This window comes from Periplaneta americana, chromosome 11 (genome assembly GCF_040183065.1).
Source record: "Periplaneta americana isolate PAMFEO1 chromosome 11, P.americana_PAMFEO1_priV1, whole genome shotgun sequence".
Taxonomy (NCBI): Eukaryota; Metazoa; Arthropoda; class Insecta; order Blattodea; family Blattidae; genus Periplaneta; species Periplaneta americana.
Window position 1 is genome coordinate 108,487,756 of NC_091127.1, and position 26,719 is coordinate 108,514,474.

Here is a 26,719-nt window from a genome sequence, read left to right on the forward strand (position 1 = left end):
CAATTTAGTTCTTATCTCCTATCATTTAAGTCTTAGGTGTCAGGTAAATGAGAGCCAAATACACACCGCGAAGGTGCATTGAGTTAGGTTAATAAAGTCATAAAAGAATAATCCATGAAATGGAGTTTACATAAAATCGTGTACAAAGAAAGAGAAGAAATACGTATCCATTAACTGAATTAGAAATATAATTTTCTTAGAGAATTATGCGCAATGATCTCTCCATTGTACCTTTATTGCTATTCTTTTGGAATAGGCCTATAATCACTTTCATACTCAGGTAATTATACAGTGTGTTTCCGAGGTGGTGTTACAAACTTTCAGGGATGTTGGCGAAGAGCACATGCATCAATTTGAGATAAGGAACCCTGGTCCGGAAATGATGGAGTCGAAAGTTACAAGCAAAAATAGTTGTGTGGAAATGAAATAATTTTATTCCTCTGTACACCTTATTTATGTGTATTATTTATCTGTACATCTTACACATACTGTATTCATCAAATGTTGTTTACGTTGTCTACTTACAGTATTCCATTCAGTGCGCTGTCTGAGGGGTGGGGACAGGAAACTACACTAAAGCAATGCAGATAGCGTAATGTGTAACGGACATGGTCGGTCCTGATATGCACGTCTGTAGACAGCAATGTATGTGTACAAGTTGCATTGTCCAGTCGATCAGTCCTACTGAAATGGAGGAGTACACGAGAGCGGAATATGCAGACCTGATTTTCGAATACGGATGAGCCAATGGGAACAGTAGACAAGCTCACAGATTGTATCGGCACAGGTACCCACGTAGGAGACATCCGGCTCAAACCATCTTTCCAAAGATTAAGGGAAGTAGGGCACGTGGTGCTAAATTACAATTCCATTTCCACACAACTATTTTTGCTTATAACTTTCGACTCAGTCATTTCCGGACCATGGTTTCTTATCTCAAATTGATATATGTGCCCTTCGTCATCATCCCTGAAAGTTTTAACACCACCTCGGAAACACCCTGTATAGGCTAATAATCTTAAGATACTGTAAGAGGATGACTGAGAGATGCTCAAAAGATATCACTGAGCAATTGTTGAAAGTAAAAAGAAAATTTTGATGGACTTATCTGATTAGCATCGTACCTTTAGGGGACACATGCACTGGATGGGAAGCCATGATACATATCCTGAGTGTAAACTTCATGAGCTAGAAAACTGACAACCGATACCTGGCATATATCACATGAAGTTATCAATTAAGCATTATAGAATATCAAATTATTGGAGCTCATAAATACCACCATGGGATTTCGAAGTAAGATCCTTGAACTGATGAAGATTTCAGGATAGTTTAATTAACTCCAGCTTTTTAATATAAAGGATGGGGCAATTGGAACTTATGTGCTCAGGTCAAATCTAATCTTCATTTAATTATATTAAATGGTAATGTATAGGAAAAGTATAATTAATATACAACTGAGTACGCTTCAAATGTTAAACGACTTGCATGGAATTGATGGTTGTTACTCGGTAATCGCTAATTGTAGGTACGTACTACCAATGGATCCATCTGGACTCGAAGGCGGCTGCAAGTACACTAACGACAGAGACAAGGAAACCGTCCTACCGTGGAAAGAAAACAATGTCTCATTGCCTCCTCGCCTACTGTTATGCTGGACTGTTTCGAATGGGTCAACCATTCATTGCGCTCTTCGTGCACAGCCATTCATAATTTTTGTTGTTATTTTCGTTGGTGTAAGAACAATTGCAAAGTGCTTTATACAAAAGTTGTTTAGTTTTTTTATGAGGAATGAGAACAACATAAAAAATGTAGGTTCCCATTTAAAAAAAATTAAATTGACCATCACAACGTCCTCCAAATAAAACACGACAAATGGAATTTACTTTCCCCCATAATATCAAGCAACTTTTATTCAAGACCTTTCTTTCTACAACGCTTAGTTGTATCAACTTAAATGGTCCACTCTGTGTACAATATATATGTATATTATATTAGTGAATATTAGTTAGGGATAAAAAGGGGCTGAAAATGGTACATAATATTAGAGATGGCACTTAGAAAGGGCTAATATTAGGATTAGTGAACAAATAGAGAATAGCAAATGAAATGTAGTATAGGTATTGAATGGTAGGATAGACCGAAAAATAAAAAAAAGTATATATGTAGTGATAATGGAGTATTTGTTAAGGCGCATACTGCAAAGAATGTGTTACTGTAATAAATAGGCTTCGTAATTCAGCTACCTATAAGCTGGAATGGAGTTGCTTGATTCGAAGTATAATATGTGACGTCACAGCGCAGGTATAGGTATTTGAGTATGCAAAATAATTACGCACGCTCTGCCTTTCGCTATAATAAGTCGAAGCCGGAACGTAGTCATAGTGAGCAGTCTCATCGATCACTGCTCTTACTAGTCGTATTATTTAAATAACTACATCTTTGTGGCTGATTGAAGGTTCATTGCAAAGGTAAAATGTTTTAGATAAGACACTCAAGCGTGTAATATTGCAGGGCATAGTTGAGGATATTTGAACTAATATTTTCACTGTCAATATAAACAACATTACATAATATGTAATGTTGTTTTTAGTTTATTTTACACAATGTATAATATTATTATACATTGTATAAAATAAACTAAAAAGTGAAAAAAAAAAACAGTGCACTGAAAGACACTGCAATTTTATCAAAAGGCACGAAAGTGTGTTGAACAAAATCCAAAAGAACCAGTACCATCAAAATTTGAAAATTATTAGGATATTAACTCGACGTTTAGCGTGGATTTGTGTAGCCTACCATATGATATGATATATTTGGTCACAGCACTTCTTTACATATAATGGTGTACCTCACATTTATGTATCCGGTGCCACCATTAACATATTACAGTAACACATTATTTGCAGTACGCGTATACACAAATACTCCCAGTTACACTATGTACCTTTTTTTATTACTTGTTCAATCTCCCTCCTCTTCAGTATTTCTCCTACATTTCATTTGCTATTCTCTATTTGATCATTCATCGTAATATACCTAAAATTATATATGCCTTTCAAACTCCCCTTTTCCTCTAACTACTATTCACTAAAATTTCAATTTCACTTATTCTCTATAAATTATCATATTGAATTATTTGCCCTATTTGTTCTTTTACCTTTTCTCCTATCTTTCTCTTATATTCATTTACTGTTCCAACGTTCAAATGTTAGTACTAATTTTATGCTGTCATTTGTTGAGTTCTCTTAACCCTTTTTCACTATTTTCACTCATTCATATTTGCGCTCACTTTCACTTTCTCATTATTCCACTTACACCTAATCCTTTCACACTACTCTCACTTCCTATAAATACTTACATTTATCTCTACACATCAGCTTATACACTTTCTCTCTCCCCTATACTTCTCTATCATTTACAATTTCCCTTTACTAGCACTTTTTGAACACATCCCCACATTTTTTTAATCATATCTAATACCTTTGCTCTATCCTCAGCTGTCGCAGGTTCTGACCTTTCTTTACTGTTCGTCTCTGCTTTATTTCTATCTGTCTTTCTTTCTTCTTCTTCTTCTTCTTCTTCTTCTTCCTCTATTCCTCTTTTGTTTTTCCCCCCACGCTTTCACTTTCACATCCTAGATTTCCACTTACACTTGCACCCTTAAACTTTTCACTACTTTCTTCCCAATCACTTCCTGACTCTTGGTTTCTCTTTTTATCCCCACTCGCCTTTTTTCTAGCGCCCAGCCTACCATATGTTCAGTGCCAACATCCCAATTAATAAATTAAATAATCTACATTTCAGAGGATTTCTAGAAAAGTACATAGAAAATTAGTGGGTTTTTAGTGATGAGTGACATATGCAATATCCTAATGGAACATGGAAAAACATCAGTCAATATGAATTATTGTACTACATCATGCACGAATAACGCCATGTGCTATTAAAAGAATTTTTTGTAATATAAAATCATTTCAAGTGACACCCGCATATGTTCAAGTTCCGTAACATACAAATGCACGTTATTATTCACTACAAAGATCACGACGAAAATGAACATCACGGCTCAAGCATGTGTTTACCAGTATAGCTTCAGAATGTCGGGAGTTGACTGTACACCACGAACACGAAGCGAAGACCTGTTTGTTTATATCCTTATCTTCGCATCACCTGTGTTCGGCGTACTATATACCCGATGTGTCTTTAACTTCAGTCTTTAGGTAGCTGGAATACGAAGCCTAGTAATAAATGTTAATGATGGCACCGTATACGATGAATGTGAGGTACACCATTACATGTAAAGAAATGCTGTGACGTAAATATATATATATATATATATATATATATATATATATATATATATATATATATATCATATCATATCATATCATGTCATATCATATCATATTGTTGTGCCCATTTCTGACACCAACTTTTCGTTATGCTAATTCTGACAACAGTATTTATTATACCATATCTGACACCAATATTTTATTGTACCAATTCTGACACCATAATTTATTGTTATGCTCTATCATATCTGATATCAGTGTTTTGTCGTGCCACTTGCCACGACAAGGGCGGATGGCTTATCTTTGAAATAATCGCGAGTTATAATCTCTATCAAGATAACATAAACGAATCAGACACTGCGTTATACTTTATAAACTGTACTTTCTTATGGATAGGAAGGATTCCTACTTAGAATGTGATCGCAGGCTTTCGAAATAATCACAAGTGTAGAAATTCACTATTACTAAGTTTATTAATAAAATATCAAGTTACTACAAATAAATTATTAAATATTGAGATTGAAAGATTTAGAAAGTATGAAATTTTCTGTTAATTCTGAAGTACCAGGATGAACTAGTTACATGAAAAGCCTAAAGAAAGATCTTATGATTTTACTTACAATAAATAGTAGGGCGAACCCTAATGCTGGTCAAAGGTGATCCCATTTTCGATGCCATTTTCAGAACTTCTTCCTGGACGTCGGGAAGTTACGAGCGCTACTCCATGACCGCTATCTTGACAATAACTAATGACCGCGTTTTCGACGTTTCATGTTCTTTTATAAATTCTCGAACCGCGTCCTTTGTAACGTAAGAGAGTGACGCTATTTTACCCGCGAATCTTCTAAAAAGACGGTGTTGCATTCACTAAACACCAAGCTTCTGATTCTTAACCATTCTTTCAAATCGGCGTTTCCGGTCGTCACTTAGAACAATACATATTTAAGGAACTCTCACGACTGAATCTCTGTTTTTGATTTACCAGTAACCAATAGAAATTGATGTCTCGCGAGAGACGCTGCACGTTATATGTCAGCTATTGCTAAGACTGACTTCGTGATAAAAATGTAAAATGCAAGCGTACGCATTTCTACCTGGTTCAAGGACTGGACTATGACTTTGATGACGTTAACTAAACTGTGCTCTGTAATCTGTCGAAACAGGAAGCGAGCTCTTGCGTTGTAAAAGCATGTTTGAATCTTTTAATAAGTACGATTTTGTTACTTTAAAATAAAGTGAAAATATATTGCTTATGGTCATAACAAAGTCATGATTGCTTGTCATAATCCTTGGGCACAACAATATCATATCATATCATATCATATCATATCATATCATATCAGTGCTCGATCCCTTCCCAGGTCGATGGCATTAAAGTGTGTTTAAATGCGATAGACTCATGTCAGTAGATTTACTGGTATGTAAAAAAAATCCTGCGTGACAAAATTCCGGCACACCGGTGATGCTGATATAACCTCGGCAGTTGCGTTGATCATCTGATCAATATTTGTATCCTTGTGTCGTCTTGTGCACCTTTCTGTTGATTCCACAGTATCACAAATGTCTCAATTCTTGTGGGGAATATGTTTAAAAATAGCGCAACAATTGCTATAGCTGTTTCAATAAATCTTTTCATGAAATTGTTTTTTTTCTGTAAACGGCCCCTGGGAAAATCACTTTCTGGACGACCTCTTAATTGCGGTGGAGGGGCCAAAATTTGTGTAAGCACTTGTTTTGACTTTATTAACATGGTGAAAGAAAAAGAATTAACTTTTTTATCTGCTCCCCCCATGAGAATGTTTGCTTGTAAGCACAAGTCCGGATCAGCAGGCAAACGCGTCTATCGCCTGAGCTACGTCAGTGGCAATAGCTTGTGATTAATGCTAAAAATGTTAAACCATCATGCACTCCTTATGAGTTTCTGCAGTCTAAAGAGATCGTTATTGCGTCTTGATGAGCGAGGCTCTGAATTTTGACCGTTTATTTAATTAAATTTCATATCTGTAGCATTATTATTCCATACTTTATAACATTGGGTTAGTCATAAGAGGTAGACAAAGAGAGTCATGTTGACTCCTGTCATTTAATGACATTCATTTTTTATGAAACACGTTACCTCAAGCTCCCAAAGAGTAGCATTTACATATATAACAGAAAAACTTACCTGAAACACTTGAAATGGGTCAAATCTGAAAAAAAAAAAAAAAGATAAAGGAATTAGGCCTACATGTGTAATATGTAAAAAAATGCGTACATCTATTTAATATTGCAGAGTATAGATGTGCTGCTTTAAAAAAATAATACAGACTCTCCTTCATACACATGTAACAAAATAAGACGATAAAATTCGTGCAATAAAAGTGTTTTCTGTCCAACCTGTCTTCGGACAGTTGACCAAACAACACTTAAAATTTGTTGTTTTAAAAGAAAGAGTAACTGCAAATAAAACGCTTTAAAATCTTAAATCTTGTATAACGGAAAAATTACCTAAATACAATATTCTGTCAAAAAACAGGACAAATCGCGTCCGGACGAGCTATTTAACTGGACACTGACCAAGAGTGAGTAAAACCCTAGATCATATATATAAAACAGATAGATCATCCCTATGTTAAAAGCGGTAGCACTTTGAAGAGAACAACCGCCAGGATCGCCACCCGTCCGCCTTAAACGAACACGAAATGGCAGTACAGTCGCTAATGCAATTCAAATGGGAGTTACGACGTGACTCCTTATGTAACAACTAGATGGCAGCATAGTAAACCTGACAAAAATTGTTTCCGTCAAAGCCTATAAGGCCGAGCAATCTGGGTATATATGATCTAGGGTAAAACCGAACTATTCGCGCGAAAACCGCACGTTTGGTAACATTAAATTTACTGCTGATCTAACATACGTTTGTAATTACCATAGCGTTATCACCACATTTAAATTCCTTCATTTAGTCGACGAAATGGTAACAATGCAGTTACTACTTACGTCACAAAGTCCTAAAAATAACTCCTCGACACTTCCATCTTACGTGCCGTTAATAACCGAGGTTAATAACAATAATTGAACACTCGGTTGTTTCATCTAACAGAAATGAAACTTTGTTCGCTTGCTTATTTTTTATTTAATTGACTCTAACACTACAATATATTCAATTATACTATTTTATTTGTAAATAAAGGTTCCCGAAAATATAGTAGCAGTCTGAAGATGGTGTTTTAATTTGATATTCGTTTGAGCAAGCAAACGTAGAAGTTGCACATAATTATCTATTTTATCTGAGCTGTCGGATTCATCTCTGCTCGAAAAGACAGTTGTTTTAAGTATAAAGACACGACATAGCCTACTTGTTTTCTTTATATCTTCAATTATTTTTCGTTATATCACGCGAACCCAAAAACAGTTACCGTGAAATTTGATGTCATATTTAACTAATCGGAAGAACTTGCATGTATTTGCGACTTTGGCTTACGGACATTTCTCAACATAATAATATACAAGCTCCCACACAATGCTTGTCAAGGTCTCTGATCATCTACTCCAGTGGTCGACAGGTTATGCAGTTGTGATAGCTTATCTACTCACTCCTGCCATCGAGCTCAAAAGACAACTTTGCGGTGAGTTAGGTAAACGGATCTAAAACTTGCAAACCCAGCTTTTTCCTATTTTCTGATTTTTCTTTCTCTCCTCATACGATCCATGTATCTTAATGTCGTCTATCATCTGATATCTTCTTCTGCCCCGAACTCTTCTCCCTTCCAGTGCATCCTTCAGCAGGCAGTTTCTTCTCAGTCAGTGACCCAACCAATTACCTTTCATGAACTTTGAATTCTATTCATACATTTCTATTAATGGACACTGTCACTTCCCTGATAGCAAGTCAAAAGACAGATTCTGTAAGAGAATATAACACTATTTTCCACGAAGTATCCACGTCATAGACATTAAATAAATCAGTGAACAATTTTTTAGAAACATTTTATAGATATGTACTAGAGAAAAAAATAGAGAATAAATTGTGCTCATCAATTTATGTTAGAATAAAAAAAATTGCCTTAGAAGTGTCTTCAGCGCCTTAGATAAGTAACAGGAATTTTGCACTAATTGGAACTGAACTCCTAACACTGAAGTTATCTATACGGCGTGTCTCATTTGAAACGCCCTATTTTTCTTTTGTGATGCTACATTATTGTATATGTTTTTTTTTTGTGTTTTTCTAGGTGTCATGCAGTAGGTGAAACATACGAGTTATGTTGGAAATTTTTGGGTTTTCAAAATCACACCAGGTGCGGTGGTGATTTTAAGTTTTTAATTCATTTGGATATGTCCAATATTTTGGGAGAAATAGTGAAATGAAAATAGGGCGATTCAAATGGAACACGCTGTATAATCAGAATGTGGCGCATGAATTGTTACCACGCGATTATGAGAAATTAGATTTTAATCGGATTTTGCAAATTAGCACTTCAGGCAAAATTGGTCCACATTGTTTTTTATACATTGAACTTGGTTTAATTTGTTTGGCAATGTGTCCTCTGCAAATAACCGATATTGGAGTGCAGAAAACTAGCATGTTATTCACGAATACATATTACACTATGTTAAAGCTGGTATGTAGTGTAGTGTAAGGAAATAAAACGTAACGTAAGAGCAGAGATTACAAATTTCTGAACTAGAACTTATGACAATAAGTGACAATGTTTCAAAACGATGCCAAGCATATCTATGTTGAACAGGCAATATTTCGAGCAGTGCTGTAATTATGCTGTCTGCATTAGGCTTGTTTAGGATTCGTGTTTTTATTGGTGCAAATATTCATTTTGATTTGGATATAACGAATCTATACAGTGAAATCACTGCAGAGTGCTTACCATCACACAAGAGCGGGTTTACTCAAGGATAAATATGAATATTCACTACCGCTTCAAATAACTTACATTTATACATTTCAATCTCCCTTATAGTTTAAATGAAACTGTATTTTAGTGAAGTTAGCTTAAACGCCTATACAGAGTGTAAGGGGTATAAGTGTTATTATTTTAACTGATGATTGTTCATATGATAAGGAAGAAAAAATGTCCTCACATTTTTTTTATAATTGCAATATTTAACTAATTATTAAAGTTTACAATATTAGGCGTTTGGCAACGTTGCTGGATGGGGAGGAGGGAGTGTACAAGTATATAGTACAACTCAAGCGATACAGACATACCGGTACAAAAAAAGATGCTCTGTTCTACTGCAGGGGCGGACCGTTGTTTACATAAAACGAACAGGAAATACAAACTTTCAATCTTGTTAATAGAACTTTATGGTAAATTTCCATTTTATTTAACAATATTGGTCCTTTTTTATTGTAGTCTAAAAAATAAACAATAGTGGTTTACTGCACAAAATTACACGAACTTTTTTTTTAAATGCAACATTTTAATCTCTCCTCGCTTCCGTAAAACAGTATCATTTTTAAACAAAATTCTGTTTGTGTGATTTTTGAACCGACGTAAGAGATTCCTAGTTTCTAATAATCGTTGAGAAACCGCTACAAAAGTCCGCCGATTAGGTAACCTTCATTGCAGAAACATTGACGGTACATCATCTTGCCTCACTTGAATTACGACGACTTTCTCCATAAATTAATAATATATGATATTCTTAAACTGTGAATGACATTGTAAGTTGTTTATCGAATTCTCTGTACCGAAATGTCATCCGCTCGGCAGTAGACCTATGGACAGGGAGCTTGAACTCAGCTGACATGTACGTACGTCTGTGCAGAGTACTGCCTGCTGAACACGTTGCCACGTCTATCACGCCAGAATATTAACAAATTTAAGCATGCAATTTTATTTAATTTCACGAAAATGTAATAGGACACACAATAACTGAAATAGACAAAATCCATAGTGAATTAATCAAATACGAAGGAAAAAATTTACATGAAGAATATGTCACCTATTTATATCATTTGTACTAATGAAAGAATATCAAATCATTGGGAGAAATATCGCAATTCCAATTCTGAAAAAGGAGAAAAAGAACAAACTCGAAAACTATGCAGATATTAATTAATTATGTACAATATTAAAGTGTAAAATTATATCCGAGTATCTGCTGAAAACAATAAAGTTGTCAGACGAAGGAAAGGAAGATGCAATTTTAATATTTAAAGAAATCACAGCAAAGGTCACATAAAAAGACAGGGACAGAGTTCTTTTAAGTGCAGAAACGGGACCTACGGCTTTACTTCCCTCACGAAGAGAATTATGATAAGGATTTTGTCTCCATTTAAATTCCATTGCTGGCTTTGGACATTCAAACTTCGTATTTAACGGCCAGTATGCTAACAGCAAGAACATCGCGTTGCATCGGGCGCGACAGTAAAATTTGGAGAAGTGTTAGAAGTAAAAATAGAATAAATACAACTTTTGATTAGTGAGAGTGATACCAGCGTATAGCAAAATAAAGATTGACGTAAAATATATAGCAATTGTAAATGCCGACATCCAAAACACATAAATATAAATTTAAAAATATATACATTCTTCTAATCTGATTAGTGTAGGCATAATAGGCCCTACAGTATGTTACTAGTCAGCGATGCAGCGATGTATGCAATGGAGGGGAAAAGGAATTGGCTACTCTAACCCATTATCTCTTGGCTTAGTTGCCTCATGAGTGATGCCTTATTGGTGCTACGTATGAAATTCAAATCTGTCTTCGGACAATTGACTGAACACCAACAAACATTCTTCTGAGATTTCCTCCTATTCCTGTACGATTTCTTAATACTTATTACTTACAATGAAACGTTAAAAGCTTTAAAACAAATTCAATAAAAATATTCGTTTATATTTCACTTCAAAATAGCGCATGTAATCAAGATAATTTCTCGCTTTCATAACGCTTTAATCCTAAAAGTGTCGATATAAATTGGTTAACTTACAGACAGAATAAGAAATGAAGCTGTGTTGTAAAGAGTGGGTGAAGAAAGGATGATGCTGAAACTGATCAGGAAGAGAAAAAAGAATTGGTTGGGGCACTGGTTGAGAAGAAACTGCCTACTGAATGATGCACTGGAAGGAATGGTGAATGGGAGAAGAGTTCGGTGTAGAAGAAGATATCAGATGATAGACGACATTAAGATAGCCTATATGGATCATATACGGAGACCAAGAGGAAGTCAGAAAATAGGAAAGATTGTAGAATGCTGGGTTTGCAGTGAAAGACCTGCCTTGGGCAGAACACTAGTATGTATGTATGTATGTATATATGTATGTATGTATGTATGTATGTATGTATGTATGTATGTATGTATGTATGTATGTACTCGTATTAGTGTCGTGTATTTCAATCTCTATGTTCGGTTCAAGTTTGTCGAGCGTGACAAGAACCGAAGTCTGCTTTGAAGAAGCGAGTCTCACATCTCGCTCGGACTTGCGCCTTGTATGATCTGTGTCCTTGAAGTTTGCTGACTTCTCCTACCCTCCTCCCATTTTATATCATCATGCTTTTAGCTGAGTAAAGATTTTAGAACAATTCTTGTGAAATTTTATTTAGATGTAAAGACAGGTAATTTTTATTATAAAATTATGATTAAACATAGACAGAAATATGCGTACATATGCATAGGTATATCACATTATGTTTTAAAAATACATGACAGTTGTTACTATACCAATTACCGACAGAAAATAGCTATAATTACATTCTTAACATAATATTCAAATTAATCATAGTTGCTCGGACACAATTTTTGTGTGACTATACGGATGATGAAAGTATTAGCGGCGTGTATTACGAGCAATATGTTCTATTCAAGTTAGTCTATTTTCGCTCTGCAAAAGGAGGCTAGTGTTTGTTCCACCTTGTTATAAAAATATTCGCTGTCCTCCATTCTCACCCTTTCATGTTTTAGCATAGATCTTGCTATTAGTTTTTCATATTAAATACAATATAAGACGAAGTTTGTAATGTCTTGGTTGTCTTTCTTATGTTCTAACATTGCAGGACACTATTTTAAACCGCTTAAGGATTTGAGCACATATCTTGCGATTAGTTTTTCATATGGAATAAGACGAAATTTTCAATATCTTGGTTTCCTCTCTCATGTTTGAATATTGCACAATATTAGTCGGTACTTTGAACATTTTCATTTTTTTTAATATATTTCGTTTCATTTATTTATACGTATATTTTTGTGAATATTTATTCATATTAATAACGAGAAAAGTTACTTATACTCATTACTATGCACAAGTTCGCAATCCTTATGCCTGATATCCTTATGCAGCTAAAGCATAAAGACGAAGAAAGAAGAGTAACTAAGGAGAAAGGCATCGAACATATTATGTAAAGAAAAAGGAAGATTGAACAAACGCAAAGGGAGCTTCGCTTCTACAGAGACTCGGCAAACATGAACCGAAAATAAGGCCTCTTACCGGTTTTCAACGGACTCTGCTATTTTAGTTTACATGCTTCACTTCCTCGTACAGTTGGGATGCCTATGGAGTACGGCGAAGTTTGTAGTATCTTGACATCTCCTCACATGTTCGAACATTGCACGACACTAGTATGTATGTTACAATTAAAATAGTCGAAAAATAAATGCAATTCATAATGAAATCTTTTAATGAAAATAATGCCACTGAAAACTTACACATCATTTTTCTCCCACAGTTCGCTTGCAAGTCTGTGTTTTAGGGAGAAATCCTTTTGGCACCGATCTCTCTGCAAGGTGGAGTGCTGAGCTATTTTTCCATCGCAGCTTAGGCACTTGTCTTTTCCCTTGACGCCTTCCATGCTTACTGTAGAGACTGAGAATAACTTTAGGTGAGGACGACTATCAGTACAGGAAGCTGGTTTCCTCTCTTCCTGTTTAATTATGACTTCTATTTTCCTGTAGTAGCCTACGTAATAGGATATCTTTGATGTAAGTCGCTTCCAAATGATAAAGCAAAGATATGTTTCACTTTAATACATGAAGTATTATATCTCGTACTTGTAACTTGATTATCATATCTCCCAATTCATTTTAAACATGTACAAATAAATTTACAGTTACAGACAAAATTAATAAAAGGAAAATAAAAACGGAAAACTTTTCGTAATAATTACTAAGCCACAACTTCCCAACCGCGAAAAGGAATTACGTTTCCACAATAGCTTAAGATATGCGTTAAATATACACTGTGTCCACACTAAAAGTATACAGAAATAACAGCTTATATCGTAACTTAGATAAGGTTTATTAAATAAATTTCTTCTGCGTTATATAGAGTAACTGAAAAAGTTTTTATTTCCACTAGTACACTTCAACAGGAGCACCATTTATAGCTCGACAGGTACTAAAACGATACTCAATCTTTTGCCAGGTGTTCACCAACATATCAGGTGTTAAAAGCTCAACTGCTTGAATGATACGCTGCCTCAAATCTATCAAATTACGAACTTTTCTGCTGTACACAATATTTTTAATAAATCCGCAATCAAAAAATCTAAAGGAGTTAAGTCCGGGGATCTAGGCGGCCAGGAATTTGGCCCACCCCTAGCAATCCAATTTCTTGGGAAGGTTACATCCAAAAACGTTTTAACATTTCGATGGAAGTGTGGTGGAGCACCATCCTGCTGAAATGTTAAACCTGGCGGAAATTGCAGAATAGCAAAGTTCTCCAGCATATCAAGGTACGTGAATCCCGTCACTGTAGGCGCCATAAAAATTAATGGGCCAATCACTCCATTTTTGTGCATTCCCAACCAGACATTGAGTCCCTTTCATGTTCAATCACGCTGTAGGGATTCTGAGAACCCCATATGCGGCAATTATGATGATTAACCTTCCCGCATACGTGAAAGGTTGTTTTATCACTGAATAGCAACAAATCGACATACCTGGTATTTTCATCGATACGCCGAATCATCTCATCACAGAAATCAGCTCTCTTGCGACAATAATCTTGTTCGAGTTGATGAAGGAACTGAAGTTTGTACGTACGCATACGAAGACGTTTTCGTAGAATCTTGTGAACTGTCGAACGAGGAATCTACAGATGTCTAATAGCCTGCCTAATTGATTTGCGTGGGCTTCTAGCAAATGATTCACGCATCTGATCCACAATCATTTCGGTCGCATGCTTTTTAGAATGTTTCCCTGTATTTGAAATCAAGCTTCCATTATCTCGTAGAGTTCTATCCCACTCGTAAGTGGATTTACGTGTAGAAGAATCCACATTCCATTCCCTTCGTATGTACCGCTGAACACGCATAAGAGTCATTCCACGTCAAATCGCACAGCAATAAAACACGACTTTCTCAGAAATGGTCGAATTTTTTTTCATGAATTCCAGACATCAAATAAGAAGACCCGTATTTTTTTATTTTCACAATTATTAATTATTTGTGTAGTTATGACTATATGAAGTTACGCAAATTATGCGCGCACTGTTACATAAACTCGCTTGGAAATCTGTGTCTACATAAAATTAAGATTTGCGGTTTGGCGCATTTGAAAGACGAAATACAACACTTTTTATTACTTTAGGTCTATCACAAATAAATTTAAAATTTGGCCTATTTTTTTAATCGTTTCTTTTTCAAAGCAAAATTACTATATTAAATAGCCAAGTTAAAAATCTGAACAAAATATAGACTTGTTCGCTGATGTCTTATCTGTAAACTACTGCATTTATAAATATGGGATCGGCACCCATACATTTGTAACAATTTATTTTCAGAAGGCATGCACGCGCTCGCGATGCCCAGCTAATGAACTGCTTGCAGCCATAGGCTAGAAGGCTGCCCGTGGAAATTCCCCGTTGCATCTGATGTCACGATACTAATCATCAAATGATTAATATCTTAAGGAACAGTAAATATCTTATCTAAAATTATTTTATTATTGTCAGCTCAGCTAAGAGGGGAAGCCCTTCACAGGGTTGTATGTTTATACTGTAATATAGCCAAGTGTTTGATGATAGCAAGGCTGGGTAAGGCAGTAAACTTTATGGCAGTAAACAGATGGCAGGAGAGAAAAATAATCAGTTTGGGTTTGAATTTCGCGCAGTGACGTGACTTCTATACAACATGAGTGATGGAAAAGATCGCGTAATATATAACAAGTGTTTAAATCAATTAACCTTCCTAATCACGCTTTTAAAAAGAAAAGTACGTAAGACGCGTAAGTCGCGACTTATTGATAAAGCTGAATTTAAAGGAGTCTTTGAGTGTGCAAATATGTAATTTGTTCCGTAAAAATCAATCAATTTCCGCATAGGTCAGGTGAAATTATATGTGAAGCCGGTAGTTCTTATGATATTAATAAACATGAATCAAATGAAAGTGCGAACAGAAAAAGTGATTATCCCAGTACTTCTTCTAGCAGTTCTATGGATACAGTGCTACAAATCAGTAATATTGAGGAATTAAACAAGAGTTTGATGTCAATAGAATCCCCTATCAAGAAAAGAAAGATACAACAAAACGATACCCCCGTGAAAAGTTTCAAAAGTAAAAGGCTCCCTAGCATGTTAAGTTTTTCATGTAGAAGATGCATCATCATCCATTCAAAAGTCAGCCATATTTTATTTTTGACGGAATGCAAAGAAAAGTACAACCTGAAAATTACATAGTTATTGCAGACTTTTCTGAAAATTATTCATTTGTAATACAAGATTCAATACAAGGTGTGCATTGGAACATATGCCAAGCCACAATACAATACAATTTTAATTTTACTTCCTACTTTAATTTATTTTATATTCTCTTATAGGCCTATTAATATTATATCTGAACTGTGACCGAACAGGAGCGCTGCTCATTCGGTCTCAAATTTTGTTAATACTACTGCATCTCCTTTTTATATTGATTGTATTATTTAATTTTTATTTCTCTTGTTTGTAATTATATTCTTTATTCTGTATATTTAAATAAATAAATAAATAAATACATCCTTTCGTAGTATATTTCAAAGGAGATACAGAGATTCGTTACAAAAGTAATGTCATCTCAGAAACCATGAAACATGACACTGATCCCTTTCACTTTTTTCAATCCGAAGCAATCAATTTCTACTTTTCCAATGGATCAAGTTCACAATAAAAAAAAAAGAATTTTAAAAATAATTGCTTACATGAAGACGATTATGGAATTAGTGCTGAATGACACTTCTTTGCAATGTCGCATGGTAAAGGTCCATGTGCTGGCATTGGAGATACTGTTAAAAGACTTGCCACGAGAGTTAGCCTATACAAGATCCTATAACAACACCAAAAAAAAAACTGTTTGATTAGTCACAAAAAACAATTTCTAACGTGTCATTTATATTTTGTCCATTCAATAAGCACAAAAACCACACTGAAAATTTGCAGGCCAGATACCATAATCTAAAACCAATAACTGGTACATTAAAATTATATTCTTTCATTCCGTTGTCAAAAACTGAAGATTTAATAAAACAATTTTCTTTCAAGAAATAAGGTAGGCGAATGAAAATTTAAAGTGTGAATGAAAAGAAACATTTGAAAAGCATAATGTATAATTATTTGAAGATATCATAATAAGTAAATTAGCAGTGTTTCCTCGAGTAACTTGATCCGTACTGGGTGTAATGTTGCAACTTTCAGTCAATCATCCAGCGCCGATAAACCTCTTAGCGCGCTTTAACGCTTCCCGTCCACTGCTGCTGCGCCGACCGCTACACATTCTGTCATAAGTAATTTAATTTCCATTAAACTATTGGAGATCCCATTCCGATTTTTTCTGGAATTATTAAGAATACTTCAGTGCACCTAGTAGGCATTTTTTTAGATTTTTAATAGGGCTATTTCACATTCATGTATATGTTTTAAAAATTGAATTATAAAAAAAAAATATTTGAAATAATTATATTAAAATTAGTTGGTAAATATTTAATAAAAGACAGTACTTTAAGCTTTTAAATGCATTTTTTTTTTTTAATTTAACATCAATATCGTCAGAAATATGACGCTTTAAATGTTGCATTGTGCGACATTTTTAACGAATTTTAACATGTAATATTTTAAAAACATGTGGACTTAGGAGGAAATAAAAATATACTTGTTGGTTTATGAGACCTATAGAGTTGGTAAAAAAAAAATATAAACGCAATCAGAAATATGAAGGTCAAAATTTGTATAATTTTGTGCGATTTGACGTGGAATGACTCATAACTGAATTCAATTCTGCAAAACAGAGCAGGCATTGAACTTTTTGCTGTACCGTCCATATCTCTATTGACAAGGAACTAGACTGATAAATGCAAATTTTCATTGACGTAACATTAAGCTTGAAACGAAACGTTTCACACAACAATGGCCATGCAACAATAAGCTTAAAATAAAACATTGGACACAACACTGGCTATGGAAAAGTATGAAACAAAATCTTTGAGATTTTTTCTATAGATTGAACTTAATCTTAAGGAATTATAATATACGGTTGTGAAATTATAAGCTATTATGTCTGTATACTCTTAGTGTGGACACGGTGTACTTATTAGTTTCAGTAAAGGAGCTGTCTATACGATTAAAACATCATATGAAATACTAAACCCTTTAGTTCTTCTCATTTCTCCGCCTTATATATTTTTCTGTTCTCAAGTTTCTATCCTTTTTCTCTTTTGTATTTGCTTCTTTTTCTTGTTTATTTCCTTTCTTTCCTTTTTAAAACTATTCCATTTTTATCAACTTCCTTTTCTCATTTTTTATTCTCATCTCTTTTTCTTTTCGTCTTCTCAGTACCAACGGCAAATACATCGTGTCCGACTTGTATATTAATACAAGCATTACTTTCGTTGCATGCAACTTCGATTGAAAATTCTTGTATAATTATAATTATATGAACTCAACTATCTAGAGATGGTGGGTCTACTCATAGGAAACAATTACAGGCTTCCTAGCGAAATTTTGGAAATCTCTCCATGCCAGCATCTACTGTATTATATTAAAAGAAATAATTAGTCCCACTATCAGGCGTTCCCTACAAATATACAATATAAACACTATTGCTATTATCTAATTTAATTATTTAATTTATCACGATTTTCCAATGTTGCAAATTTGAAGTTACTGTACTTAAAGGAAAGTACACCAATAGCCTGCAAACATTTAGTAAAATTCATTTTTTTTATATCTCAGTTACTATAAAAGTTAAATGAACAAAACTTTTTATGCTTAATATACACACATTACACTTCATAAAACACTATTCAGAATATTAAAATAGCTAATAATTACCTGTAAAAATAATATCAAATTTGCATAATTTTTACAACTGTAAAGCATTTACATAATAAAATCTACTATTTATTAATTAAATATATGCATGATTCTTTTACAGAAATATCCTAAAGACTTACATCACAACATAGTCTGGGATTTTTCACCTATTCCTTCGGGAAATATTTGTTTCTTAATAAATTTTTTTTAGAAAATTTAATATTAAAAGTAACGATTAAGAAAAAAATATTTCTTGAAGGAATAGGTAAAAGATTCTAGACTATGTTCTGATGTAGGTCTTTAAAACATTTCAGAAATTTCACGAATTTATCTGCAAGAGTCTATGATGATTATTATTTGTAACACACTTCAATATGTCACAATGGTACAAAGTAGATAGAACTTTTTTCATAGTTTGAAGCAGACATACAGATGAGCAGGGTATATCTACAGTTTTGGAAATACGCTATTTCAGCGAAAGCATTGTTAGAATGAATCTTAGCATGTAGGCTTTCACGGCCGTTGTCTAGTTGAAATGGAGCTTCCGGGCTAAGATGCCATGTTCTACTGGTGTAGATATTCCCAGACGTTTAGTCTACTACTGCGGCAGACATCTTCAGTGGTTAGGCATCCTAAGTCCTAGATCGAAGTCTTCTGCTAGGGGTATCTGTGGCAACTGTTGCCGAGCAGATGGTGTACACAGCGTATAGGGAATTACAAGTATGGTCACTCCGCGTAATTTTTCAGAAATAAGTTGTAATGAACTGAACTCTGGTGAGAGATACTTCTGATGTGATTCATCTCTCTACTTCCCGTACTTCAATACACTGGTGAGCCAAATCTTTTCTTTGGTTGGCATAATTACGCCTGTAGAACGTTTGGAATAGGTGAATTTTACTGTTTGCAGGTACAATCCCGCAAGAACACTTACAATGACAATTTTTCTCCTAAACACATACAGTATACAAAACCATACTTAATATTTTCAACAAAATCTGGTGAAATCCGGGATAAATAAGGTCTTCACTTATATACAATCTCGTTTGAAAGTTGTGATTACAATTATGAAATAAAATATAATCGGAACTAATGCAACGAAATCTATATAGCCTAAAAATATTAATCTGCCTAGATGTTGAAATAGTATTGCTCTATATACTCATAGTTTCAGAAGTGTATTAGGTTTACATAAGGGCAGGTTCTAAAAATATTTTACATTACTAAATTCAAAGTTGAGTAAATTATTTGTATTTTTTAAGCATTTATGTACCAGGTCCACTTACAACGTTGTTCTATTTATAATAATAATAATAATAATAATAATAATAATAATAATAATAATAATAATAATGGTTTATTTTAACTGGCAGAGTTAAGGCCATTCGGCCTTCTCTTCCACTCAACCAGTATGATAGAAAATTACTACAATGCTATGAATATAACATAATTAATACAATACAATTCAAAGCAATACAATACTACAATACAAAACAATATAATACATAATTAATATAATACAATGACAATTCTTTTCATCTTCACAACACCAATAAAATAATTATATAATAATAATAATAATAATAATAATAATAATAATAATAACAGTAATAGTAATGATAGTCATACCTAAATTAAATTATTAAACTCGATCACAATTATAACTTCAATTTGACTGCGCCCGTAAGAAATCGTTTAGCCTTTTCTTGAAAGTGGTTATTGTCTGGCAGCCCCTTATCTTCTGAGGTAGAGAATTCCATACACGGGGGACTGAGACAGTAAAAGAGGATGAACAGTGGGATGTTCTGTGGGCAGGAATTGCTAGGATTTGGCTCTCCTGTGACCTGGATTAGGTGATATTTTTCTGAGAACAAGTTGCTTCCTTTTTGAAATATAGAGGCATTCGCTGTTTAGCGCCTTTATTTTGTTATGAATACAATTAGCAAGATTAACTTTATTGCTTCTTTTTTTATAAAAAGACCGTCAAATAAACACCACCAGAATGAGCCATATTGCTTCTGGTTACAACGTTGTTCTACTAAATAATAATTTCAAATATCTACACAAAGTTTCTCCTCGCATGCAGGAGACAAACGCAACGTTGATCCATCTTTAACTCATGTTCAACAAAAGTGTTGGTTACAACGTTGTTCGTGTGAATGGTTCAAATATGCGATGCATTACTTTCTATTTAAGAAGAACTGAATGATCCAAAAATCACATCTGAAGCAAAATCACTAGAAACACGTATCACATCTTTTGGTTTTATTGTGTCTTTCGTAATTTGGTATGACGTGTTGTTCCACATTAATCTTGTGAGTAAAAGTATGCAAATAATGGACATGGATTTACCTGCTGTCGCTTCTCTAATGAAGAAATGTGACGAATTTCTCTAAGATTTTCATGACTCTGATTATGCCACAGCTATTAAAAGAAACACTTGGCATTTATCATGTATTTAATAAATGCTACACCCAGAAAAAAAGAAGAGGCAATTTCTATGAAGCAAAAGATGAAGCCCCAGGAGAAAGTGATAACAGCCAGAGCTCTACGATGAATAGCTTACATTTGCAGGCAGTAGTGAATAATGACAACATAGAAATCTCCATTCAACTTTGAATTCCATTTTCAAACACAACAAGGTGGAGTATTTCCCCAACATTTGGATATCTCTTATGACTTTATTGACTATACCTATCTCAGTGGCAAATCCCTGCGGTAGGCACCCGGTGAGGTTTGGGATTTTTCATTGGAAAATCCATAGTGACACTTGTGGAGGACAAGGTTGCTGTTGAGGTTTTTCTCCGGGTTCTTCCGTTTTTTTTTTCCATATTACGCATCTATACCATTTCGCCATCATAGGTAGGAAGTTCGTACCAAAACAGTAGATTTCAGTTGAAAAAATTGTGGTTTATTTAACGACGCTCGCAACTGCGGAGGTTATATTAGCGTCGCCAGTGTGCCGGAATTTTGTCCCGCAGACGTTCTTTTACATTCCAGTAAATCTATTGACATGAGTCTGTCGCATTTAAACACACATGCCATCTACATGGGCTGGGACCGAACCCGCAACCTCGAGCACAGAAGGCCAGCGCTATACCGACTACGCTACCGAGGCCGATTGATTTCAGTTGATTACAGCCTAGATCATATAAATGTAACAGATAACTCATCGCTTTGTTAAAATCGGAAGCACTTTGAAGAGAACAACCGCCAGGATCGCCATCCGTCCGCCGTAAACGAACACGAGGTGGCAGTACAGTCGCTAATGCAATTCAAATGGGAATTATGACGTGACTCCTTATGTAACAACTAGATGGCAGCGTAGTAAACCTGACAAAAGTTGTTAACGTCAAAACCTATAAGGCCGACCTATCTGTTACATATGATTACAGCGAGGAGTATAGATCTCCTCCGTGCCTCGCTTTGCTCGCATTCGCTACAGATGATGCGCAGTTCACATAAACAACGCATAGTTTTCTGTTAACGAACAGTGACGTGTATCATGCAAATCTTGCTTTCAGGTAAAGCTCCATTTGAAGCTGATTTGAATAATTTCAAGGAAAAAATTGTTCCGGGGGCCGGGTACCGAACCCGGTATTTAACTATCTGCACGCAGCCAACTAAGAGAATTTGAGACTTAGAAAATTAATGCATAAACATTCCTAATAAATTGGTCACTTAATGTGTAATTCAGCACGCTTAATGAAATCGGTGCTGGAAACCTATATTCGGAAAGATGTGGTATTTCACCCGTTATGAAGATGCTGAATTGCAATATATTTTAGCCCATTCATCGTGATTTCATTAAACATGAAGGGAAATGGTTTCCGAATAAAATTATTTCACATAATAAGTTTTCGCACCGGGGTCCTATGTTTGCTTTCAAAGCTGCACCTCACATACTGGGCTTTACACCATAATCCAATTAAACTTGCTAACTTTCTTTATGCGAAATACGAGAACGTTTTATTTGAAACACAGTGTTCAAATCAGCCTTCTTCTGAACAAGCTTTATTAGTCGGTTATTTAACGACTCTCTATCAGCGACTAGGTTAATTAATGTCGATAGAACTGATTATAGTGAGGTGATATTTAGCAAGATGAGACCAAAGATTTGCCACGGATATTCGATTTACAGTTTGAAAAAAAATTTGAAAATCAGGTACCGGTAACAGCAAAACCCACGCTCCAGCGCTGCTCCGTATCAGCAGACAAACGATCCTACCGCCTACGCCTGAGCCAAGCCGTGGCTTCTACAGCAGTGTTTTGTTTTAAGTGTTGAGCTGTTGCTAGTCAACAAAACCCTGCACTGTAACTTCAGTCTCAATATATAAATTTAAAAGAAATGAGTAACAATTTGTACAACATTTGCATAATATATATTAATAGTGGAAATTTAAAAGTAGGCTTGTTGTTAATCAATGAAAAAACAAATGTTTCTCTTAAGTAAGTATAACAAACAATAATTATTATTACTGATCTCACTGCTCCAGGAATACTGAAAACTGACATCTAAATTCATTGTTACAATTCACAGAACAAAACTTTTGTTTCAGCACCAAAATGTGTACTTCTCATTGCTCTTGTTTTGGGCTTTACCTTCTGTGTGACGTCGGAAATATGTAAAGTGGGTCCTGGAAGAGGTGAGTGCTAGACCTACTAAATGGCTAACAGCAGGCATTACACCACAGTAATAGTTTTCCTAAATTTGCACACCAAGACTGGCACAGAGACAGGCCTACACACGGATAGTGCGATCAACATCTTGAATCTTAATTAAGTAACAGGTCTTCAAAAGTAATCAGATTTGCTGGTGATGATCATGACGACTAAAACTTCAGATGTTTCCCTTCATAACAATAATGTGTACTCTCCTGTTATCATTTGATCAACAGAGATCAGGACTTGCTTTTTAACTAAAATGTGCTCTTTCCAGGTTTTAACAACCCATGCTGTTCGTTTCCTTGTCAGAATGGTGGCGTGTGCAGAGCAAATGGAAATGAATATAACTGTGATTGTTCAGGTCTGGAGTACTTCGGTAAAAATTGCCACAGAGGTAATGTTTTGTTATTATTTTCGTTACATATATCTTATACGGTACTTAAAATGCACTGGATCCGGAGAAGACGATTAAAGATCGGAATATATCGCAGCCTTAGGGTTACTGCCGTAACTCTCAGAAATTGAATTTGGAGTTACAGGCTTTATTTAATTCTCTATCAAACAGTGGAACTGTCGTATCTCTAAGCCTGCAGGACTCATACTAATACTTAGTAATCCTGAGTTTTCATACGACTTTGAAATGTTTATCTTACATTTACTCAAAACTAGTTTTTGGAAGATACGACAGTATTATTTTAAGGGTGCGATATGTGAAAATGACTAAGCAGTGAACATGGTAAAGTACAAAGTGATCTACTTCAATTGAATGCAGAATACTTCTACCTTTGTTTTCATGTTTTTTATTTTGTTATTTAACGAAGCTGTATCAACTACTAGGTTATTTAGCGTCGATGGGATTGGTGATAGCGAGACGGTATTTGGTGAGATTAGACTGAGGATTCGCCAGAGATTACCTGACATTCGCCTTATAGTTAGGGAAACCTCGGAAAAACCCAACCAGACAATCAGTCCAAGCGGGAATCGAACCCACGTCCGAGCGCAACTCCGGATCGGCAGACAAGCGCCTTAGTTGACTGAGCTACACCGGTGGCTTTGTTTTCTTGTTGTCTGTGTTTGTAATGAGATAATGAAGTTGAATGTTTTCTGCTCTTAGCGACATGGTTGAGCTGGATTAGGAACTTCTTATCATTGTCGATGGAGTCACAACATTCATTCTTTACCGGATTCTATGTCCTGTGGGCTGTCATCAATAATATAGAATTTCTGCATCGCCAAGCAATGAAACATGTATACACGTGTAAGTACCACGTCTTTGTCATTCATAGGATTATCATAATTTTACATTATAAAATAATGTATAGATTAAAAGTACAGGGACATCATTTTATTCCTACTTCAATTTTTATTGTACCTGAGTTCTTTAATGTACTTCACTCCCACCCCTTCTACTAATGAAGTTCCAACCGTCCTCCACACAGTACGAAGGCAGCATATGCAGTCAAAGTCGCCTTACGGTCATAGTAAACACTATTGAGTTAGTGAGTATAGTACGTTCCAGAAATATGGTTGCGTTTTGCAGTGAAGAAAGAGCTTTTAATATTGAATCATATTTTCGCACAGATACTGTGTGTCCGTTTGCTTACGTCGCATCTCGGTTTTCCCCACCTGCTTCTACTCGCCCCTCTGTAAAGGTTAGTGACTAGGCTGTCTTAGCTCTTTTCTGAACACACTTTGTTAGGAATTGGACGCCTATGTTATATTATACAACTGTTTAAAATAACTTAAATAAAAGGGCCTAGTTAAGTCATTAACTGTGACGTGATCCCCCCCCCTTTCTACGACAAAACCACTTGGACGGACTGTAGGTAGCATGTCTGAGTAATTTTATATTTTCCGACGGGCAGAAGTGAAGATTGAATTTTCAATATGTAAGGTACGTGCTCTTTTATAGAGTAGGTACAGAATTATTTCAATATGAATTACTGGTACGAAGGACGAAACTGGTAATTGGAATTAGGTACAATAGGCTACAGTGCGGTAATATGCACAAAAGAAATGAAGCCTGTATCGAAATGAATAGCCATTATTTAAAAAAATATATGTTTAAATATTCATATTATGATTATTTTTCAAGTTAAATTCACTCTCTCTATTATACTCTAATGTGTTGTAGACGGTATAATAGGTTATACACTGCATAATGAATACTTCCGCATGGATAGCTCAGTTCGTGAGTAAAAACACTTATTGTTAATACTGTACTGTATTTTGACTAAAGAAAAACCTAATGAAAATTATCAAACTCCAAATTGCAATATTTCCTAGTTTACTAGTGAACTACTTTTCTTCCTTCCTATATCTAGTAAAGTGATTTGTTTGTATTTTACGCCAGTATCATCGAACTCCAGTCGTGGAAGGGGGTAACAAACAGTGTTTCCGGTTCTCAACCGTTAATCCAAAGGTACAGCCAGATTAATATTAGAAATGTTAGTAAAAATAAAATGATGTCCCTGTACATAAACAAGTGGAGTACATAGGCCTACGTATCTGATATGAATAGGTCATGTTTTGCGCTTCATTTACCGGAAACATAACTGTGTTTTGGTAATATTTACTAACAAATGTTCAAAATTTCTTAATATGTTGTGTTTTTAAAGCACTTCTTCCAGAAATATATTATAACAAATTTAATTGTTACCACATTAATGGGTTATATACAGTATTGTAAGCTTGTTTTACACGCTACAAACGTGTTGAAAACTTCATTTCTTTCCCAGAGGTTCAGTTGAACCTCGGAAATTTCGTTTCAAAAATCTCTCATATGAATTCTTATTTACAGTTACATTTCAATTTAATTGTGATACGCTAACACAATACCAACCGACCAGAATATTGAGGGAACATTTTTGTTTGTAAAGCATGAATTTTATCTTTCTATTATGTATATTTCAAACAGGGTCGCCGACAGGATTTATGGGCCCCTGTGCAATATTGTGCTCGGGCTCAGTTAAAAAAAAAAGTTAAAAATGACAAGTTACCAATTATTCTAACCATAATAATTATTTGCAAAATAAATAAAAAATAACCTCATACACTGATATGAATCTAAAAATATATACTTTTATTACATTGAAAACTTTTAGCAAAACTTCACATTAGCACAATATATTATATGCATCACGCTTCTTTTTCAGTAGGGCCTACATAGTATGTTTCGTGATGAAACTTTCGTCTTTTCGTTGTCGTTTGTTTCGTTTCGTTTTCATAAAACACTAGTCTTAAACAGCTGTAATTTCTGACTTGCAAGCCAACATCAACAAACAACTCTCCTTAACTTCACTGATGCAAAATCATCAATTATCATCAAAATTTAAAGACCTAGCAAGATCGCTCTCCAGACTAAGGACGCCAAGATTATTCAGTCTTTCTTGGCACATTGTTACTCTGAACACATTTTTATTTCCTTCATTTTATTTGAAGTTGGTGTGAAATTGAGCGTTGCTATTGAAGATGCAGAAAATTAAACCAATCTCAAGCCCGTCTGTTCAGGTTGTAAAAATGAAGACAGTTCATACTTAG

The 26,719-nt window shown here is 34.8% G+C and overlaps 2 protein-coding genes across 2 annotated transcripts in view; one reads left to right on the forward strand and one right to left on the reverse strand.

Moving 5' to 3' along the window:
- The window catches only part of LOC138709226 (cytosolic phospholipase A2-like), a 62,779-nt gene extending 49,679 nt beyond the window's left edge, over window positions 1-13,100 (reverse strand). The window contains exons 1-2 of the mRNA XM_069839833.1: window positions 12,943-13,100; window positions 6,460-6,484 (exon numbers count right to left, since the gene is read on the reverse strand). Coding sequence (XP_069695934.1) covers window positions 6,460-6,484; window positions 12,943-13,085 — 168 coding nt within the window. The 5' untranslated portion in view covers window positions 13,086-13,100. The remainder of the gene's footprint in view (window positions 1-6,459; window positions 6,485-12,942) is intronic.
- Window positions 13,101-24,172: 11,072 nt separating this feature from the next.
- Window positions 24,173-26,719, forward strand: part of LOC138708540 (prostaglandin G/H synthase 2-like) — a 50,543-nt gene continuing 47,996 nt past the window's right edge. Inside the window, exon 1 of the mRNA XM_069838654.1 lies at window positions 24,173-24,437. Coding sequence (XP_069694755.1) covers window positions 24,335-24,437 — 103 coding nt within the window. The 5' untranslated portion in view covers window positions 24,173-24,334. The remainder of the gene's footprint in view (window positions 24,438-26,719) is intronic.